General features: G+C 45.2%; 1 protein-coding gene across 1 annotated transcript in view; it reads right to left on the bottom strand.

Moving 5' to 3' along the window:
- Positions 1-19,171, bottom strand: part of LOC143729142 (organic cation transporter protein) — a 52,088-nt gene that overhangs the window by 2,089 nt on the left and 30,828 nt on the right. Inside the window, exons 7-9 of the mRNA XM_077220237.1 lie at positions 15,544-15,755; positions 14,622-14,730; positions 3,352-3,564 (exon numbers count right to left, since the gene is read on the bottom strand). Of these exons, the coding sequence (XP_077076352.1) occupies positions 3,352-3,564; positions 14,622-14,730; positions 15,544-15,755 (534 nt within the window). The remainder of the gene's footprint in view (positions 1-3,351; positions 3,565-14,621; positions 14,731-15,543; positions 15,756-19,171) is intronic.

Below are 19,171 nucleotides of genomic sequence, written 5' to 3'. Positions count from 1 at the left end.
TCAGCTTTAACTGTGATCTGCTCTGAATAAAATATGTTCTATATAAGATATTGTGGTTTACTTGAGGCGCTTAAATGGCTTTGTTGTTTTGTTCGTGGTTTATGTTTTATCCAGCCTTCCTTTTTTTAAAAAAAAAAAAAAAAAGGAGGGGAAAAAACACTTCCAAATCCAGGCAGAGAAAAACATTTTTAAAATGTCCCTGCTGAAGGGTCTGGCAACATTTAGAGTCCCTACTGTAAGTGTCAACAACTAACCAACATGTGTCAATATTAACTACTCAAAACAAAGAGACACTAATCAACAGACGCCGAAAAGGTGTTTGAAAAACTGCAGGAATTCACATTTGTGAAATCTCCAAGGATAAATGAAAACTAGACCCAGATGGATTCTGCTGATGTTTTCAGCACTTCTTTGTGGATTTGGGGGGAGAATCTACAGAATGGATTAGGCCTGACGATTAGTCAACATTATCAGCAGTAACCACATTTCAATGAGTTTTAGCACGTCAAAATGTTTAACAGTATAGCTGAGGGAAATGCTTATGACTTAAAATGACTTTAGCACTTAAATTGTATTCCAATACTTAAAATGTCACAAAAAACGAGTTTGGAAATACTGTTTGTTGAAAAAATGGATTCAATTAATAATTAGTTGGGTGTCACTTGACAAAATTCCTGACAAAATTGAACATTTGTCCTCATCCATAGTGTTGCTTCTATTAAAAGGCTGTTTTCAAAATTTTTGCTATATGCAGTTTTGGAAAATGTTTTACTTTTCATGTGTTACAAAAGAATAAGATGTCCAATTGTCTCCAAGATCCTTGGACTTGGCATCGTCTTCTGATATTTCCAAACACTTAATATGGGTTTGGTTCATACAGGGATAAAAAAGTACCCCATGTGTAAAATGAAATACTCTGCTGTATCTTTAATGCTGTGGGCCTATTTTTCTGCCAGAGGTCTTGAACATCTTGTTCAGATACATTGTATCATTCGATCAAATACCAACAGATAAATAATCACAACCTGACAGCCTGTGCTAGAAATCTGATAACGGGCCATGTTTGGATCTTCCAACAGGACATTGATCCAAAAACAAACATCAAAATTAAAACCTTATAGAAAATGAGTGGGCTTAACTGAATAGAAGTGCCAACATTGATCTGTGAATCTGAAGGATCTGGAGAGATTCTGTATGAAGGAATGGTCTCTGATCTCTTGTCAGTTGTTCTCCAAACTCATCAGGCATTATAGGGGATTATTATCTTGGAAAAGGAGGTTGTAAAAAGTATTTAATAAAAGGGGGCAAATAATTGTTCCCAACGTGTTTTGGAGAAAAACGTTTATTTCATAATGTCATTTCCCCCCCAATTTCAATTATTTTATTTCAATAAAAGGTTAGATTTTTGAATTTTTTTAAATAAAATATCAGAAGTATAAATAATGCAGATTTATTTTTTACAGCCATCTTTGATCATATTTACCAAGGAGGCAAATACTTTTGGCCAGCACTGTATATAAGCAAATAATAGACTATTACAATAATTTTTGTTTCTTTGTTGTGAAATTACCAATCAGTAAGCTGGCCAGTTTCAATTGCCTCATTACTCTCTCCTTTATAAAAAGGTTTTGGGGACATTTGGGGTGTAAAAGATACATAATTTGCGATCTATACAAAATTCTTTATGGAAATTGTTTACTGGCAGATTTCTCTTCTCCATATTGGATGGAAACGAGCAGAAGACAGCAAACATTTTTATACTGATAACAGGACAGTGCGGTGAATGATGGTTATTGTGGAATATAAAAAATATTGTTGATGTCTCATCTCACAAATAGTCATAACCTAATGCAATGATGCTGACACAGTATTCATTTAAATAAATAAATAGATAAATAAAGGTGACATGTGCCATACTTGTAAGACTGTATGTGACATAGTAGTATGTTTAAATTCACAGTATAAAATTGTAGTTGAAATGTATTTTAGTGAAGATTCTAAAGTACACATATGAAGGATACTTTACTACCCCATGAGGCTACTCGATTTGTGAAGTGACAAACAATCTTGTCATGTGGGATGCTTGAAAGATGGAACTGGTGTTCAATAGTACAATGTAGAGGTTGAATTTAAAAGAACAACATCCAAAAACATGAATAGAATAAGCCAAAGTTGCCAAAATATTTGATTAATCATTGTGTCAATCACTAAATAAATAAACACCCTTTGTCTACTTCATTTCTCAAATGAACAAAGCTTTTATACAGCTTATATTTAATCTAAGGAGCCCCGCACATGACAAGTGGGAAAAAAAAAATATTACCACATTTTACTAGTCCGTTCCCTCGTTTTAAGTAAATCATGCGCAAAATATAAAAAATGTGTTCACTCGTTTTACTAAATCAAGGCCACGCTAATAAATTAGTACATTAACATTTATTCACTTAGCTGACGCTTTTATCCAAAGCGAGTTACAATTGCTAGATATGTCAGAGGTCGCACGCCTCTGGAGCAACTAGGGGTTAAGTGTCTTGCTCAGGGACACATTGGTGTCTCACAGTGGATTCGAACCCAGGTCTCTCACACCAAAGGCATGTGTCTTATCCACTGCACCATCACCCCCTAGTAAATAGTAGACACGACTTACTAAAACGAGAGAACGACACAACTTACTAATACGATATATATTTTTGTCATGTCATGTGTGGGGCTTATTTAATGAATGTTGGAAAATGACTCTGTTAGGACCCTGAGATATTTTGTGTGTTTATATCAACTCTCTCTCTCTCTCTCTCTCTCTCTCTCTCTCTCTCTCTCTCTCTCTCTCTCTCTCTCTCTCTCTCTCTCTCTCTCTCTCTCTCTCTCTCTCTCTCTCTCTCTCTCTCTCTCTCTCTCTCTCTCTCTCTCTCTCTAGACATATTTGTGTTTCAGATGGCCATTACCTCTGTTAACCTGTGGAAGACTGTGATTTAATTTTTTTTTTTACCAGATTAAGGGATGTAGGGGGTTTGATCCCAATTTATTTATAATCTCTTTTTCCCCTTGTTTATGTTTAAGGGAGTTACGTAAGTTAAACTGTATTTTTGCTTTCTTTATCTTTTGTTTGAGGTCATTTAGGTTCTAAAAAGAAGATTGTTTTGTTTGTTATTTTGGCCTTGTCTGCCCCTGACGCTAAGCCCTTCATGGTAAATAAAGCTCATATTATGTCATCTCTCTGGTAGTGTGACTCTCTTCCTTTTTCCTGTTGTGTCTGACCCCTAGTGGTCGTAACAACTCACAGAACTACAATCTAATGATTGAAAACATTAACATATTTCATATATTAGAGCTCATAGCTCTGCAGTGTCTCACCTGACCCTGGGGCACTCCACATCCTCTATAGTATCTGGCAGGGGATTATGGGCCGTCTCAGGCAGAAACATAGTGAGGACGGCACCTATGAGCGGGCACAGGCCGAATACCACCATGGGGGCGTGATGGCTGATGTTTCTCAAGAGGTAGATGATGGGTGCAATCACTCCACCTGCCCGTGCACACATCGAACCCATACCTATGCCGTTTTGTCTGAGAAAAAGAAAGACATGTTTCTGTATATCACATCTCAACTGCAAAACAGTGTCCTCACCAGTTGGAAAATGTTGTGAGATGCAACACTAACTGCCAATCATGACATATTTGATTATACAATTATTTTTAGCATTAGTTCAGTTAAACAAATTTGAGAGTGGTGGTGCAGTAGTTAATGATAAGCACTACTAACCAAACCACAGTAGAGGCAACAAATGAACTGAGAGTCACTGTGTTTTTTATTGTGATGGAAAGTCTGATTCTTCTCCGGCAACTTTCAGACAGTTAATTTCAATCATTTACATAATTACACAATGATGTCACATACACGCAATTCTATTATCAAAGCACCCAATAATGACGTGAAACACGGATGTGTTACATGTCTAAAGCATATATAATGAATAAACTAGTCTTAATCAACTCACCTTTTTACATAAACTATTCGTAACACTGGTTGTCTGAAACATGTGGTGGTGAGATCCACCTATGGGGGAAGGGCATCCATACCTGACCTCTGCAGAAGCATCCAATTGCACCAATTCGGACTTGACAGACAGGAGCGTGTGCTCAATGCCAGGTATGGTATTGCCCCATACCAAAGTGCATAAAGCACCTGCACGTGCTACCTTTTCTCAGTGAGCATATTCGCTTCTAGTGCAGCAAGCAGGACAAGCTTGGTGGATATTTCCACCCTATGTTTCAGAGAACCGGGGTTACGAACAGAAACCTATTATTCTCTCTCATCATCTCGTGTTCGACATGTGGTAACATGCATTTATGAATGAGCCTGACAAGACACAAAATGATGACATTTTAAAAAGGGGTAGAGGGTCTAAGAGCACGAGACTAAGAAGAGCCCACACCCAGGACAGAATGAGATACTAGTGTGGTGGGATGTACAGAGTTTCGTTTCTAATTGTCCTAATGCACTTGGGTAATCGAGTATCCTATTATATACCGTAAGGGAGCGTATAAAAGGGGGATTCTAATGCACTGCTTGTGTGTGATCAACATCTGTGCTGTTTTTGCGTCACTGCCAGGTTTTTTTTTTCATTCCTTCCGCCTAGAGCGCTATTGCGGATAGTTCGTTGCTGTGGGTTGTTGGCGGCTGCTATTTCCCCTTCACATGCCCCTCTCCCGCAGTCCAGTGCTTTGTTGACATGGTGATACCCTTCTGTGTGTGCGTGACTTGGATTTGCGACTGGCTATGAATTGAAGGAGGAATAGTCTGTGTTCTCGGATACATCAGTGAAGCCTGCGGGCCAACACTATTTTATGATGCTCTTTGTCTATCCTGGGTTCTCCTCTGACAAACTCGTTCATCAGCGCGTGTGCGCTCGGTTCATGCGTTTTGTGTGACACCTGCTCTCCAGCACGTATTTGGTCCTGTGATCGCTGGGTTTTTTCCACCTAGTCCTTCAATTTGTTTGTGATTTGCTTTACTTGCTTTCTGTATATTTATTTTACTTGTTCTTCAGTGCATTCGTTTATAAATATTGTTTTGTTCAAATTTATTCCTTAGTTTCGTATTTGGTTTGTTTTGCTAAAGTTGTTCCCGTGTTGGTGCTTTATCTCTTTGTTTTCCTCTGCTTAATGTTACTGTTTAGTAGGAACGTGGGGTGAGTATCCATCCAGTTTGGTGCCCAATTCTGAACCTCATCGTAGTTTGTTTCATGATTCTCTGGGTTATTAATTAAGTGTTTATCTTTTTTTTTTTTTTTTTTTTTTTACTTTTATTTAAGTTTCAAGTGTGCTTGTTCTTGTTATTATTTGTTTTGTTGGAAGACCATTTCGTTAATCTTGTCTTTCGTTACAGGAGCTGAGACTTCAGGGCAGGCTGTTAGTAGACCCTCTTGTGCGGTTGTGAGATTCTGTCATGGAGTCCTGTGTGTTCATGGTTGAACTTATTGGTGTGCGTGTGTTCTGTTGAGACCTATGCACAGGGTGGTATAGGAGCCTTGTGCTCATTAAACTAGTTTGCCTGCCATTGGTAAGCCTCGGCCTCCTTTTCATGTTTTTTTGTGTCTTCAATGTTTGTATGTGTTAACCTGGTACTACAGTCTTTTAATGTTTTTTTAAGATTATTGCTTGATTATTGAAATAACGCTTTTGTACCTTTGATATCCACATCTCAGGCCCTCCTTTTAAAAAACCACGCTCCTGTGTGTCCTTTGTAAGTGGTTAAATTCATGAGTATTTATATTTCCATGATTAACAGGGTGGCGTAGTAAGCTATATCTTAGAGGTTGCTTTCTCCCTCAATGCCCCGCTACACTAGGGTCCTGGTGACATCGAGCCTTAGTATCTTAAAAACGTATGGGGAGAGGCCCAGCTTGCAGCGGCACATATGACAAGCAAGGAAACTCTCTTAAACAGAGCCCAAGAGGCAGCCATACCCCTAGTGGAGTGTGCTCTGAGGCCCCCTGGAGGCTGCACTCCCTTAAATTTGTATGACAACGATATAGCTTACACAAGCCAATGAGAGAGGCATTGCTGAGAAATGGGGTTCCTTGTGTGTGTTTGTGGGGGGGATGATGAAAAGCTGGTTTATCCTCCTGAAAGAGCTGGTCCGTTTAAGTAACCCCGCAAAGTACGTACAGGACACAAAGCGTTCAACCTCTGATCCTCCGGAAAAGGGGGAAGGAGGTGGGTGAAAGGTGGAAAGCTCAATCACTTCGCATTTGAATGCTGGGAAGCATTTTGGCATAAATGCCGGGTTGGGCATGAGAAAAAAACCTTATCTCTGCTGAGAGAGAATTAAGAGCATGAGGAACAAACAGAGAGCAAAAGCAAATCACTGACACATTTGGCTAAAGCCAAGACCAGGAATAGAGCTGTCTTGACAGAAGCTTAAGGGAAATATTTCCAAGGGGCTCAAAAGGGCTCTATAGACAGAGCCTCCAGTACCAGGGAGAGGTTCCACTCTAGAACTGCTCTTCTAGTGACTGGAAGAGAACGGCGAGCACCCTTCATAAATCTATGAATAAGGTGGTGTTGCCCCACCGTAATGCCATCAAACCCAACATGACATGCAGCAATAGCTGCTAAATAGATCCTAATAGTAGAGAAAGATTTTCCACCATCCATAAGTTCTTGCAGAAAACCAAAAATATCAGAAACTGAGAAATTATATGATACCAGCCGGCGCCCTTCACACCCATCCTCAAACTCAGTGTATTTAAGTTTGAACTCTCATGGGTCAAATGCCCAGAGGGCAAGCCTGTCTGGATGAGGGTGGTCAATTTCCCTGTTCTTTTGGGACAAGAGGTTCAAGCATACTGGGAGGGGCCATGGCTGGGCACACCGCAGAGGAATAATCTCTGCGAGCCATGGTGCTTTGGTCAAAATCAGGGTCAAGCTCTGATCTCTCACCCTGGCTAGAGTCGGTGCAATTAGGCAAAGTGGACGAAATGTGTAGAGCAGCACGTTGGGCCACTGATGGTCCAGTGCATCCATGCCGAGGGGGGGCATCCTCGTCCCATAGAGAGAAGAACATAGGACAATGGACGTTTTTCAAGCGAGGCGAAGTGATCGGCGGTAGCCTGGCCAAATCTCTCCCACAGGAGACTCATTATCTGAGGATGGAGGCGCCGGTCTCCATAGAGTTGGTTCATCCTCGCAAAAGGCCTGCGCCCCTGTTCAGTATCCCCGAGACATGAGTCGCCCGCACACAGACAGAACACTCTTGGAATGAGACAGAGCCCGAACAGAAGACCTGTAAAATCATACGAGAAAGAACGCTTTGGGTTAACATTCTGAAATTGTATTTCCTCAAATGTTTGTTAAATACTCTGAGATCCAGAATAGGAAGAAGAAAACCTTCCATCTTTGGAATTAGGAAATAATGAGAGTACAAACTATGATGGCATTGATGCCATGATACCACTCGCACCGCCCCCTTCTCGATCTCCCTTTTTCAGAATGTGAGCAGAGCTCTCTTCTGTGTGAAAAGAGATTACTCAGCTGAAACACAGGGGTTTTCTGGTAAACATCTGTACCCCTTCATAATAGTTTGAATCACCCATTCGGGAGTCAACACAGACTGCCAGGCTGTCACGTGACTCGTGAGGGTTCCTACACTCACTGTATACTTGCTTAGGGCTGCTAATTCAGCCGGATCATTCATTTGTGAAACAATGGCCATCTAGTGGACAACTTAGGTGTTACATGTGGGATTGCTGAGAGATGTTCTCTTTTATTAACAAATTAATTTGATTTGTCCGATTTTTTTTGTGTTTTGAAGAACACTAGGGTGGAAGCTTTTATTAAATTTGTGAGAGCTGTGTGATGACACTGCTTGTGCACTTCTTCTCACTAACTTCCCCTCTGAAATGGGTATAGCACACTGGGCAACACAGGGAACATTGAAGCCTATACGCACTTGAGCTGGCCACCCACTGCCAAGGGGGGTCTGACCTTGCTGACAGATAGCCTCCGTCTTTTGAATGGGGAATACGCAGCTGGGCTGGTGGCTTTGCCGCGGGATATTATAGCCCTGCCTACATTATGGAAATGGCATCCAGTAGCAGGAGGTTAGATGGCCACTAAGAGGGCGTCTGGCGTGGCGCAGGCTTACTAGGAAGGCAAAGTTTGAAAGCCTCTTCCTCATTCTTGTCATCGCAGTACTGTTGCATTAATACGACAGCAGGACCAAAGAGATCCTGGCCAAGCTCAACTTGCGCTCCAGCCCTCCGCTTATCACTATCAGGGAGACCAGATAGATTAAGCCACAGTGCACATTTTCCTACCACCGTTAGTGCCATAGAATGCCTGCTAGCTTGGACAGCTTGACGGGCATTACAGAGAATTGTCTGTACATGGTCATTACATGATCATTACATGGTCATTAATAGCGATCATCTCCTTCCAGAGACCGGGTGTCCCTTTCTCCAGTTGTTCTCCCATGTCAAATAGGAGCTCGGGTGGTAAGCGGAAAGCAGGGAGGAGACGTTGAGGCCAAGGCAGACGACTTACAGCCAAGGCAGAGGCTTTATAAGAGGACACGGAAAAGCGATCCATTTTGCCAAGGAGAACAGGTTTGGGATGGGGTGAGCAGCCCACATTGAGAGGGGTAAAGGTGTCTGGCGATAGTGGGCTCGATGGGTGGGGGTCACACACTGAGAAAGGCCATCTCCTTAACATCCGGACCCACGAGACCATGTTTGAGGTCGAGTGGGTCTCCCATTAATGTGTCATGTGTTTAGCACATGCAGGGAGGACCAGGAAAACCTGCTTTCTAGGGCCGGGAGGAGGTCCCAGAAGTTTCCTGTCATAGGCGTCCCGACTTGGTCAGAGGCACTTTGAAGGCACGGCCATTCGATATTGAGGCGAGCGGCCGGTCGCTCACAAGCCTCGAAGAGGACCAATTGGGGTAAAGCAGCGGGAGCGTCCATCTGAGGCTTCACAGATGACGAGATGACACAGATGACTTTGAGCCTGTGGCACTGGAGTTTCTTGGGGAGCACCAGGCAATGGCTACAGTTCTCTGGTAAATCAATAGCCTCTTCGGCATGATTAAGGCCCATAAACACCACACAGTAAGGATGGGAATCCCTAGCACTAATGAGGGTGCCACACACGGCTACGCCTTGGGGGTAGCTGTTGTGAGTTTAGAGAAAGCCATTGATGAAATAAAAGAAAAATCCGACAGGCAGGCAGCCGTAGAACAGGGGAAAATAGAGAAGAGCTCGAAGTGGGCAGCCTGATATAGAGTGCGAGCATGTGCGGCTTGCAGTAATAACTTCAGCTAACCTGGCTGATAGGACAAACATGTTCGACAGAGGCTATTCGAAAAGATGTGTCCTCCTGCAGAAAAAAGTGAAGTCCATAAAACCACAATCTGAGTGTAAAATATTCCAGAGGTCGTGAAAAGCTAATGACAACTGAGGAAAGGTAGCGCGTGGAGATGCTTTATGCCCTTGGGTACTCGCTCCTGTCTGACAAGTCAGAGGTCAGGTACTGATGCCCTTCTTGAAATCTTGAACACGAGATAATGAAAGAGAAGCTTTCATTTCACCCCTCATTCAAGTCAACTCCTCATTCTCGCATATCCTCAGTGTGGGAGAGTGTGTCCGTTTAAAAACAGTGTAGGTTATGACATTTAGTATTTATTTTGATATTTGGATATAAATTATAAAATTGGGTTATACTTTATTTTGATAGCCTACTATAGACATTCTTATAACTATAAATAACTTTGGACTAACTCAACTAACAACTAATCTCCTGCGCTTATCTTTTTGTTTGCACTGTTTGTCACAGTGTCTGGTTGTGTTCCCTTGTTTATCACTAGAGGGTCCTCGTTTTCACTGTGTCCTTCACATTTGACTTCAATTCCCAGCATTCTGTCTGTCACTGTCACTCATCAGTTCATTGCACTCAGCTGGTCCCCGTAATTATTGTTCCCAGCTGTTCTGTGTTAGTCTTGTTAGATATGTGTATATATTCCCTGTCTGTGTTAGTATGTGTACAGAGTCGTTGTTAATGTCTCACACTTCTTGGTTTGTTCCTGCCTGTTCCTTGTGTTCGTTGTTCTTGATCGTTGTGGTATTTGACCCTTGCCTGGACTGGATTACGTTTCACGGATTACCCAAGAAATATCTCACTGCACTTGGATCTACTGTCTCTCTCGTGTGTGGCGTGACAGAACGACTCCGTCCCGAAGAATAGATCCAGCAGTTCGGGATTCCATAAACCCTTCCCCTGTGTATGGGGAAGGAAGGGGACCACAGAGAGGAGGTCCGCAGGTCGGGGAGGAAGCGCCTCGACTAAACATTTTTCAATGTTTTGCCTTATGGGCCCAGCAGACTGAGGAAGCAGCGGCGGCTAAGGCTTCAGCGAACTCGTCCATCAGAAATGGTGAGTCGTTTCTGGGGACTCGTCTGGCGAAGTTCTCCGGAATTCGGGGAGGTTGCAGGGGAGGAGGTGGTCGACAAATTCCACGACACCGTCCTCCGCCTTGCCATTCTTCTGATCCGGAGCCGCCGGACTGGTCCAGTACAAGATCCTCGCCGCTGGTTCCACCCGGCAACAAAGTCATCATCGCGGGGCTCATCTAGCACAAGGTCCTCGACACTGGTCCCGTCCAACACAAGATCTTCACCGCTGGTTCCGCCCAGCACAAGATCTTCGCCACTGGTCCCGTCCATCATAAAGCCCTTGCCACTGGTTTCGTCCAGCCCAAGGTCCTCACCACTGGTCCTGTCCAGTCCAAAGTCCTCGCCGCTGGTCCCGTCTAGTACTGAGGCTGCACCTCGCCATCAAGGACGGAGGAGGAGGAGAAGGGCCTCTTATCTCCCCAACACCCCGGTGGTCGTCCCTGTGCAGCATGCGGTCATTTCAGAGGCCGTCCCTGTGCAGCGTGCGGTCGTTTTGGAGGCCGTCCCTGTGCAGCATGCAGTTTTTTAAGAGGCCGTCCCTGTACAGCATGCGGTCATTTTGGAGGACGTCCCAGTGCAGCCCGCTGTAGTTCCGGTGGTCCCAGTGCCGGTGGACCCGAGTCCAGTGGTCCCGAGTCAAGTGTCTGCTGTTCCAGAGCCGGAGCCAGTGTCTGCTGTTCCAGAGCCGGAGCCAGTGTCTGCTGTTCCAGAGCCGGAGCCAGTGTCTGCTGTGCCAGAGCCGGAGCCAGAGCCAGTGCCTGTTCCAGAGCCGGAGCCTGTGTCTGCTGTACCTGAGCCGGAGCCAGCGCCTGTTCCTGAACCAGTGTTTGTTTCTGTGTTTGTGTCTGTTCTTGTGGCTGTTACAGTTTTGGTGTCTGTTCATGAGCCGGTTTCTGTTCCTGAGCCGGTGTCTGTTCCTGAGCTAATGCCTGTTCCAGAGCCGGAGCCAGTGACTGCTGTTCCAGAGTCGGTGTCTGCTGTTCCTGAGCCGGAGCCAGTGCCAGTGTGTGTTCCAGAGCTGGAGCCAGTGGCTGTTCTAGAGCCGGAGCCGGTGCCGTCTGTTCCAGAGCTGGTGTCTGCTGTTCCAGAGCCGATGTCTGCTATTCCTGAGCCGGAGCCAGTGCCAGTGTCTGTTCCAGAGCCTCTGCCATGGTCGTCCGAGTTGTCTTCATCACGCTGGCCCCCTGAGGGGTCTTCACCGCCCTGGCCACCCCGAAGGGTCTTCACCGCCCTGGCCGCCCGAAGGGTCTTCACTGCCCTGGCCGCCCGAGGGGTCTTCACCGCCCTGGCCGCCCGAAGGCTCTTCACCGTCCTGGCCGCCCGAAGGTTCTTCACCACCCTGGCCGCCTGAGGGGTTTTCACCACCCTGGCCGCCCGAGGGGTTTTCACCGCCCTGGCCGCCCGAATAGTCTTCACCGCCCTGGCCGCCTGAGGGGTCTTCACCGCCCTGGCCCCCTGAAGGATTCTCTGTTTTGCCCTGGCCGCCCGATGGACTCTCTGTCTCGCCCTGGCCGCCCGATGGACTCTGTGATTCGCCCTGGCCGCCCAATGGACTCTGTGTTTCGCTCTGGATGCCCGATGGACTCTCTGTTTTGCCCTGGTCCCCGGTTAAGCCCTCACCCCTTGTTCCTGTCTCCATTCACGGACCTGGCCCTCCATCCCTCCCCCTGATCCTCCACCGTTCCACCTCCCTCCTGAACTCTTGTGTAATGTTTTAGTGTTGTCCTGGAGTGTCTGGTAGCCGCTCCGTAGAGGGGGGGTTATGTCACAGTGTCTGGTTGTGTTCCCTTGTTTATCACTAGAGGTCCTCGTTTTCACGGTGTCCTTCACATTTGACTTCAATTCCCAGCATTCTGTCTGTCACTTTCACTCATCAGTTCATTGCACTCAGCTGTTCCCCGTAATTATTGTTCCCAGCTCTTCTGTGTTAGTCTTGTTAGATATGTGACCCGTCACAGAAACCAGGGACACAAGTCGGCAGCACAAGTTTCGAGCAAAATGAGAAAGAAGAGTTTTTTTTCAAAATTGGTGATTTTCAATTTTTTGCAGAATCTGTTAATTGAAATCACGAAGAAGCCTCTCCATGTTTGAGATAACAGTATTGTTATATTTAAAAGCTTACATTTTGAGGTTGAAATCGTCTTGTTTTCGGAGATTCTAGCATGCAGTAGGGGCGTGGCGTGTCATTGTCTGTGTGTATATCCATACTGAATAACCCGGCGCTTTTGCCCCCGCCCTCCAAGTGAACCGCATGGCTACTTATTATGCTGTGCTCTGGCCGGCTCTATCTGATATCAAAATTCAATGAAGATGGATGCCGCAAAGATTGTCGCAGACGAAATGAACCGTGGCAGTTACACCGAAAATGTTTTCGCCGCACTCCGTGGGCTCGGGAAACTGAACCGGAGGTATGGGCGCGGCGCACGCGCCCTCAGTGCTTGAATACTGCAGCTCGGCTCGCTGACAGCGGTGGCTGGCTGTTTCATATGTGACGTCCCGATTGCTTTGAATGGGGAACGTTTTTTGAACAGGGAACAGAGTTAATGGACTGGCAACAATCTCCATAGAACATGAACTGGCACAGAGAATCGAAATAGAGGATGCAGTTAAGACCTTTGCTGCGATGAAGGCCCACCGTGCGCGTTTCTGAAATGTAAGTTAAGCTTCATTTGCTCTTTAGTCATTATTTAAGATGCTGAACCTGCTGATGATATAATGTGCTTGCGGACATTTCATTTGTGTGTGTATAAGCACATAAGAAAGTGGTGTAAAGAGATTTGCGGCAGTAATTTGAGGAGGTGAAATGTGATTATTTGGAAAATTCCTGTCATGACTGCTTAAAGAAAAATGCCAGCAGGCATTTGCCTCCTGCATAAACTTTAATATTATTGACATTTTGGGCACACGAGCGTTGCGCACTATTTGCGTTATATGTAGGCCTATGGCTTATTGGTCTTTGTGTGTTGTTGCTGGTTTTGTGTCATATGTATATGGCATATTGGTCTTTGTGTGTTGTTGCTGGTTTTGCGTTATATGTATATGGCATATTGGTCTTTGTGTGTTGTTGCTGGTTTTGCGTTACATGTAGGCTATATGGCATATTGGTCTTTGTGTATTGTTGCTGGTACGTTGCAAATAGAGGGGCAGCACAATTGTTTTTCGCCTAGTGCGGCAGAAGTGCACTCATTCGAAGTGCAAAAAAAGCTGTAAAGCACAGGGGGGAGCTTTACAGGGGGTATGGCTTATATAAATTAGATGTAAATGAGGCCTATTGTCACTCCCAGCAGCAGAGACAGGTGAGAACTGCACAATCTTTAGAGGTCGTTTTCTCAACTTTAAGCTTTTTTAAGTGCCTAGCTTCAAATGGCCACAACTTCTCCAAATATTATCAGATTTCCACATGTTACACATCGTTGGAAAGCTTGGAGATTACACTTTCAGAATCTATGAATAACTCAAAATGCCCCAGAACCGACTTGTGTCCCTAGTTTCCGTGACCGGTCACATATGTGTATATATTCCCTGTCTGTGTTAGTATGTGTACGGAGTCGTTGTTAATGTCTCACACTTCTTGGTTTGTTCCTGCCTGTTACTTGTGTTCGTTGTTCTTGTTTGGATTGCTTGTATGGTATTTGACCCTTGCCTGGACTGGATTACGTTTCAAGGATTACCCAATAAATATCTCACTGCATTTGGATCTACTGTCTGTCTCATGTGTGGCGTGACACTGTTAGTTTTATTATGAAGTGCATGCTGCCTATATAGAGTGTAAATAGCTTAAACCAGTTTAAGAGGGTTTGCTGATCTTAGATGGTTTATTTCATCTTGGCCAAGCTGGTGTTTATCTTATTTACCTCTCAGCTTAATCAGGTGAAAATCGCCCAAAACTCTTGTAATGCCTTCAGAACAGACCTAACTTTGCATAGGAGAACAACAAACAGCCTTAGGCTGTTTTTGTTTTTTGTTCAGCAGAGTGTGAGCAGTATACAATGAGGTAACTCACTATTTTTTTTTTGGATCAGCTCAGATTATAGAACCTTATGATTATTCAGTCTTCATTAATGACTGAATTGTATTACTGTCCAAGTTTTTCATATTTTTCATATTTAAAGAAAGCCAAGCAGGTTTAAATATAAAGTTATTACACTTTTTGAAACACTTGCCCTTGCTCACCTTATTACTGTTGGGAAGACCTCTGCTGAGTAAATGTACACAATGGACAGTGATGCTGTGATGCCAAACTTGCCCACCATGGCAAGTACAGTGCGAAAAATGGACAGATCTATGAGAACAGAAATTAAGGATGGGTGAGGTTTGTTATGAAATAAAGAGATGGTCTTGTTTCACAACAACTGATTGCCTGGAGGGGAAGGTTACCCACACTAATCTTTATTTTAAATCCTTATTTCAATTATGGTATATTTTTTTTTCTCCAAATTAAATAAAAGGTTTGCGTAAGTCCCAGTTTTTAAATGTGGCCCACAATTCTCCAGGCTTTGCTCCTTCAACAGTAGTAAACAATGGCATGATCACTGAGGAGCTATGACATCATTACATCAAATGGAGACTGTGGTCTGTTTATTGGAGGGAATTATTATGTATCAAGTAAAACCAATGGTAACTCATCCACACTGTTGCTTTGCATGCCAACATCTTTTGGGTATCTTTATTTTTCCAGAGCATCGGCAAGAAACCACAAGCTGTAGGAAAATAAAGTTTCCTTACATGTGAAATGTTATACATTTCTAGATACAGTGTCTCAACGGCCAATAGAGAAACAATAACCATGCTCCCATTTTATTTCCTACCAACAGTGTGCCAGAACTGGTGCTCGACCTGTTACTGTTTCTACAACAGAAAAGGTGGTTCTGGGCTGAAAAAAGGCCCTGCACTGGCCCCTAAAACCTGCAGATCTCAAACCAGGAAACACAATGTCAAAGAGACAATGTCAGGAACCAACTGTTTTCAGAAGTACTAATATAAAACAAATATAACTGGCACAAAATGAGATCAATTATAACAACCAGTAAAAAAGGGGACCTTTAGAGTCAAAATGATTTTAGAGTTCTAGTTAAAGGTTTGGTTTTTCACCTACCATCTGGAATGAATATGGTTAGAAGGCAGGCCAGGCCGCCTACTGCCAAGAATGCTAACTGGGATATCCTGCGTGAGCGGTTTAGGGTGAAGAGAGTAATGGTACGTGCTGGCATCTCCACCAAACCAAAGATCATCTGTGTCAAGTAGATATTCATACCAAAGTCTGAAATATTGAGTGACAGCCCATAGTACACCAGGACGTTCACAAACCTGTAACAAACAAAATCAGCATAATCAAATGTCACCATCTTGTGAAGCAGGAATGTAGGTGATTCCTGTTATGAAGTAAGTCTGTAAGTTCTAAAAATGAATAAGGGAAAACCCCAACTTCAGAACTATGGCAGAAGTTATTATTATTATTATTATTATTATTATTATTATTATTATTATTATTATTATTATTATTATTATTATTATTATTATTATTATCATGATCATTTTCTGAAACAATAAAAGAGAAACATGCTAAACTTAGGGAAATGAGAGCCAAAGCAGGAAATTCTGGAATATACGACTGAATTAGAGCATTACCAAACCCCCTTTACTCAATAACTGCAAATTAGCTTCCAATTCATACTTTGTATTGTTCAATTTTTACACTGAGAATTCTAGACCTGAATTTTGAACATGGGAACAATGGTTCCCTTTCAGTCGATAACGTCAGATGTAGTCGATGTCGACTGAATGGGGATCGCGTCAGAGAGCCAATGTTCTTCAAGTACTATTGAACGAGCCAATGGAATTGGCGTGCGTGATTCACATCACACACTCCGCCCCGCGGTTTGGGTATAAATATGGAAGTGGATGCACGCACTAGTTGCCTTTCGCTTTCCGAGCCGATCGTTTGATGTCTCTGAAGAGTGCTGTTGTTTACAACGAGCGAGTGTGTCGGTGTTTTTCAGGAAGACTCTCCCAGTGCTGGTGGTTTCTACAGCTCGAGTGCAGTGGTGATCGTGAGCTTTGAGCTCTCAACTGCTGTTTTAACAGCAACAAATATTTAAATATTTGTGTGTGTTGACGGCTGGTTAGAGGGTGGCAAAGTGAGTGCTTCACTGTTTCAGTTCACTGTTCAGTGTTGCCACAATCAGTTCCCTGTGTGCTCCGGCACTGGTGACGGGTCCTATTTCCTGAAAGAGCAACACGGGTGTGTTTGCGTCTTTTTCAAGATGTCATTCCACCTGTGCGTTTCTGGATGGGGTTGTTCCCTTTTCCTCTCTGACAGTCACAATTGTTGCATCACGTGTTTGAGCTATATATTTATGTGTATATAAATATGTATATATGTATATATATATATATATATATATATATATATATATATATATATATATATATATATGTTCAGCACGCTGAGGCAGCTTTTGTGGACGGCTCATGTTCTCATTGCGGGAATATGACTGTCGCGGTGTTGAGATCGAGACTCGCCTTCGTCCACAAAGCGCGATTCCCCATTACCATGCCCCACCCCCGGGTGCCGTGTGGGATGGGTGATCGGGTGATCCAGAGGATAAGACGTCGAAAGCAGCATCGGAGGGTGAGCTGGCCTCTGGAGATGACGACTCGGCTGTGTTAGAGTGTAACATTGCCCGAGCCAGATCCAGATATGTCAGCTATTTTGAAACGGGCTGTCGAGGCCGCCGAGGCTGCCGGGCTCGAGTCGAACCTCCACCGTGTCCCGTTCAGTCTCAATTGGAGGCTTGGTATCTTGGAGCGGGCCGCGCTGTTTCTCAGCTTGCCGCCCCAGTGCCTTTCTTTCCCGAAATGCATGGAGAGCTTACCAGGTTGTGGACGGCACCTTTCTCTGCCAGAAACTGCCTGAATAGCTTTTCCCTCTCACCACCCTTGATGGAGGAGCGGTGAAGGGTTGCAAAGCTATTGCTTCAGGTCTGTCAGGCCAAGGCACCCGTGGACATGCACGAGGGTAGCCCAGTCTGTGCGCTTATACAGTAGGTGAGCACCACACTCCATCTGACCTAGCCCTTCGGGGCACGAGTGGCGTGGCGTGCGCGATCGGTCTGGCGATGTCCACCTTAGTGGTCCAGGAGCGCCATCGTTGGCTCAGCCTGGTTGATATGGCGGATGCGGACAAGGTTCGGTTCCTGGTCTCCCCAATTTCCCAGGTTGGGCTGGTCGGCGACGCGGCGGAGAACTGCATCCAAGAGTTCTCTGTCGCCCACCCCGCCGCCGGTGGCAGTTCCTCCGCCTGCTCGTCGCCGAGGGCGTTCCCCGGCCGCCAATCCCACTGGGCCTCCGCAGCAGCCTCCACCCAGGCCTCAGCATGGAGCCGGCTGCAGTAGGGACGCCCAGCCCGCTCCAGGGTCACAGCGTGGGTAGCACGCCCTGATTGTCAGGTTCCTGAGGGAGCAGGGTATTGTTAATCCTTGCATCCCTCTTTATCCTCTTGGGCCTTATCTCTGGTGCAACTGCACTGCAGAGGCCGCCCCTGATCCACTGCAGGCAGTGAGTTCAAAATTCTGTTAAATCAATTGTCCTGCTTGCATGGTCTCTACTAGAGGGTAGGGACTTGCTCGCTTTCGGTCAACAAATTGTGCCTGGAGTTCAGGCTGGCTAACTCTCACAAGCTGAGACCCCGGCCTGGATTGTGCCCAAGGTTCCTATCTCTCCCGTAATAGGAGTAGGTGGTGAGCCTACAAGCACTGCCCCGGAGGAGGCAGGCCCAGCCCTGGATTTCTCTGTCCGTCTGCTTCATAGCGTTTAGACGTGTACAGAATGCAAGCCTTAGACCTCACACCAGCTCTTATCTGTTAGGAATTCAGCAGAGAGGCAAAGGCTGTTTCCAAGCAAAGTTGGCCCACTAATGATGGCTGCCTTCATTTCGGTGAACAATTCCGAGATGCTCATGTCCACTTAGGTGTTGAGCTCCTCTATAATGAGTGTTTGCTCCGCCTGGGTGTTGTCAGAGTGCTTTGCTGACAGATTTTAGAGTTGGGGGCTGGGCGACACCTAGATTGAACCGCTGCTTCCCGTGGGCTCCATTCTCATGAAGCCAGTTTTACCGTGAGCCCGGTTCAAGTGTCGGCTTGCTGCGCCATTCCCCTCCTATGGATTGGATACGTGTGCCTTTCTACTCCAGTTGAGTTCCCTGAATACGAACCCTGTTGAGTTCCTCCACACCCCTCTGACGTTGGACGTGCGGAACATCTGGTGTTAGGCCTACCACTCGTAAGCAGTGTGGAACCTGTGTTAGGCTGGGTCCATAGGTTGCGGTCCCTACGGTGATCCCATATGTGTATTCTTCAACGATACGGCTCCCTACGGCGAGCCTGTGTCTTCCCTCGGCAGAGTCTCTGCCGTCACTGTCCGGTTAGTCTCCCCCCGTTTTAGACTGGAGCCACCCCAGTGACATTCCATATGTCATTCTGCCCGTTCATCCGTCCAGTTCATATGTGTATTCCCCACGTTACCTTCTTCGGGTAGGATGTGGCTTCCACAGCGTCCCTTCCTTCGAATGTATAGGGAATGCTTTCCCAGTGGTCCTGTAGGAACAGCAGTGATTTCCCTGGCCTAAGCCCTGTCCTTTCCCGCCTTAAAATTGCGGGGGCATCATGAGGCTTTTGTCTAGGCACTGGAAGGTGGCAGCTTCATTGGCGTTTTCAAAGGTTATC

Source organism: Siphateles boraxobius, unplaced genomic scaffold (genome assembly GCF_051911475.1).
Source record: "Siphateles boraxobius isolate OS27281-9 unplaced genomic scaffold, OSU_SipBor_1 8, whole genome shotgun sequence".
Lineage (NCBI taxonomy): Eukaryota > Metazoa > Chordata > Actinopteri > Cypriniformes > Leuciscidae > Siphateles > Siphateles boraxobius.
Note: the sequence above shows the minus strand (reverse complement) of the source record. Positions and strands in the feature narration are given on the sequence as shown.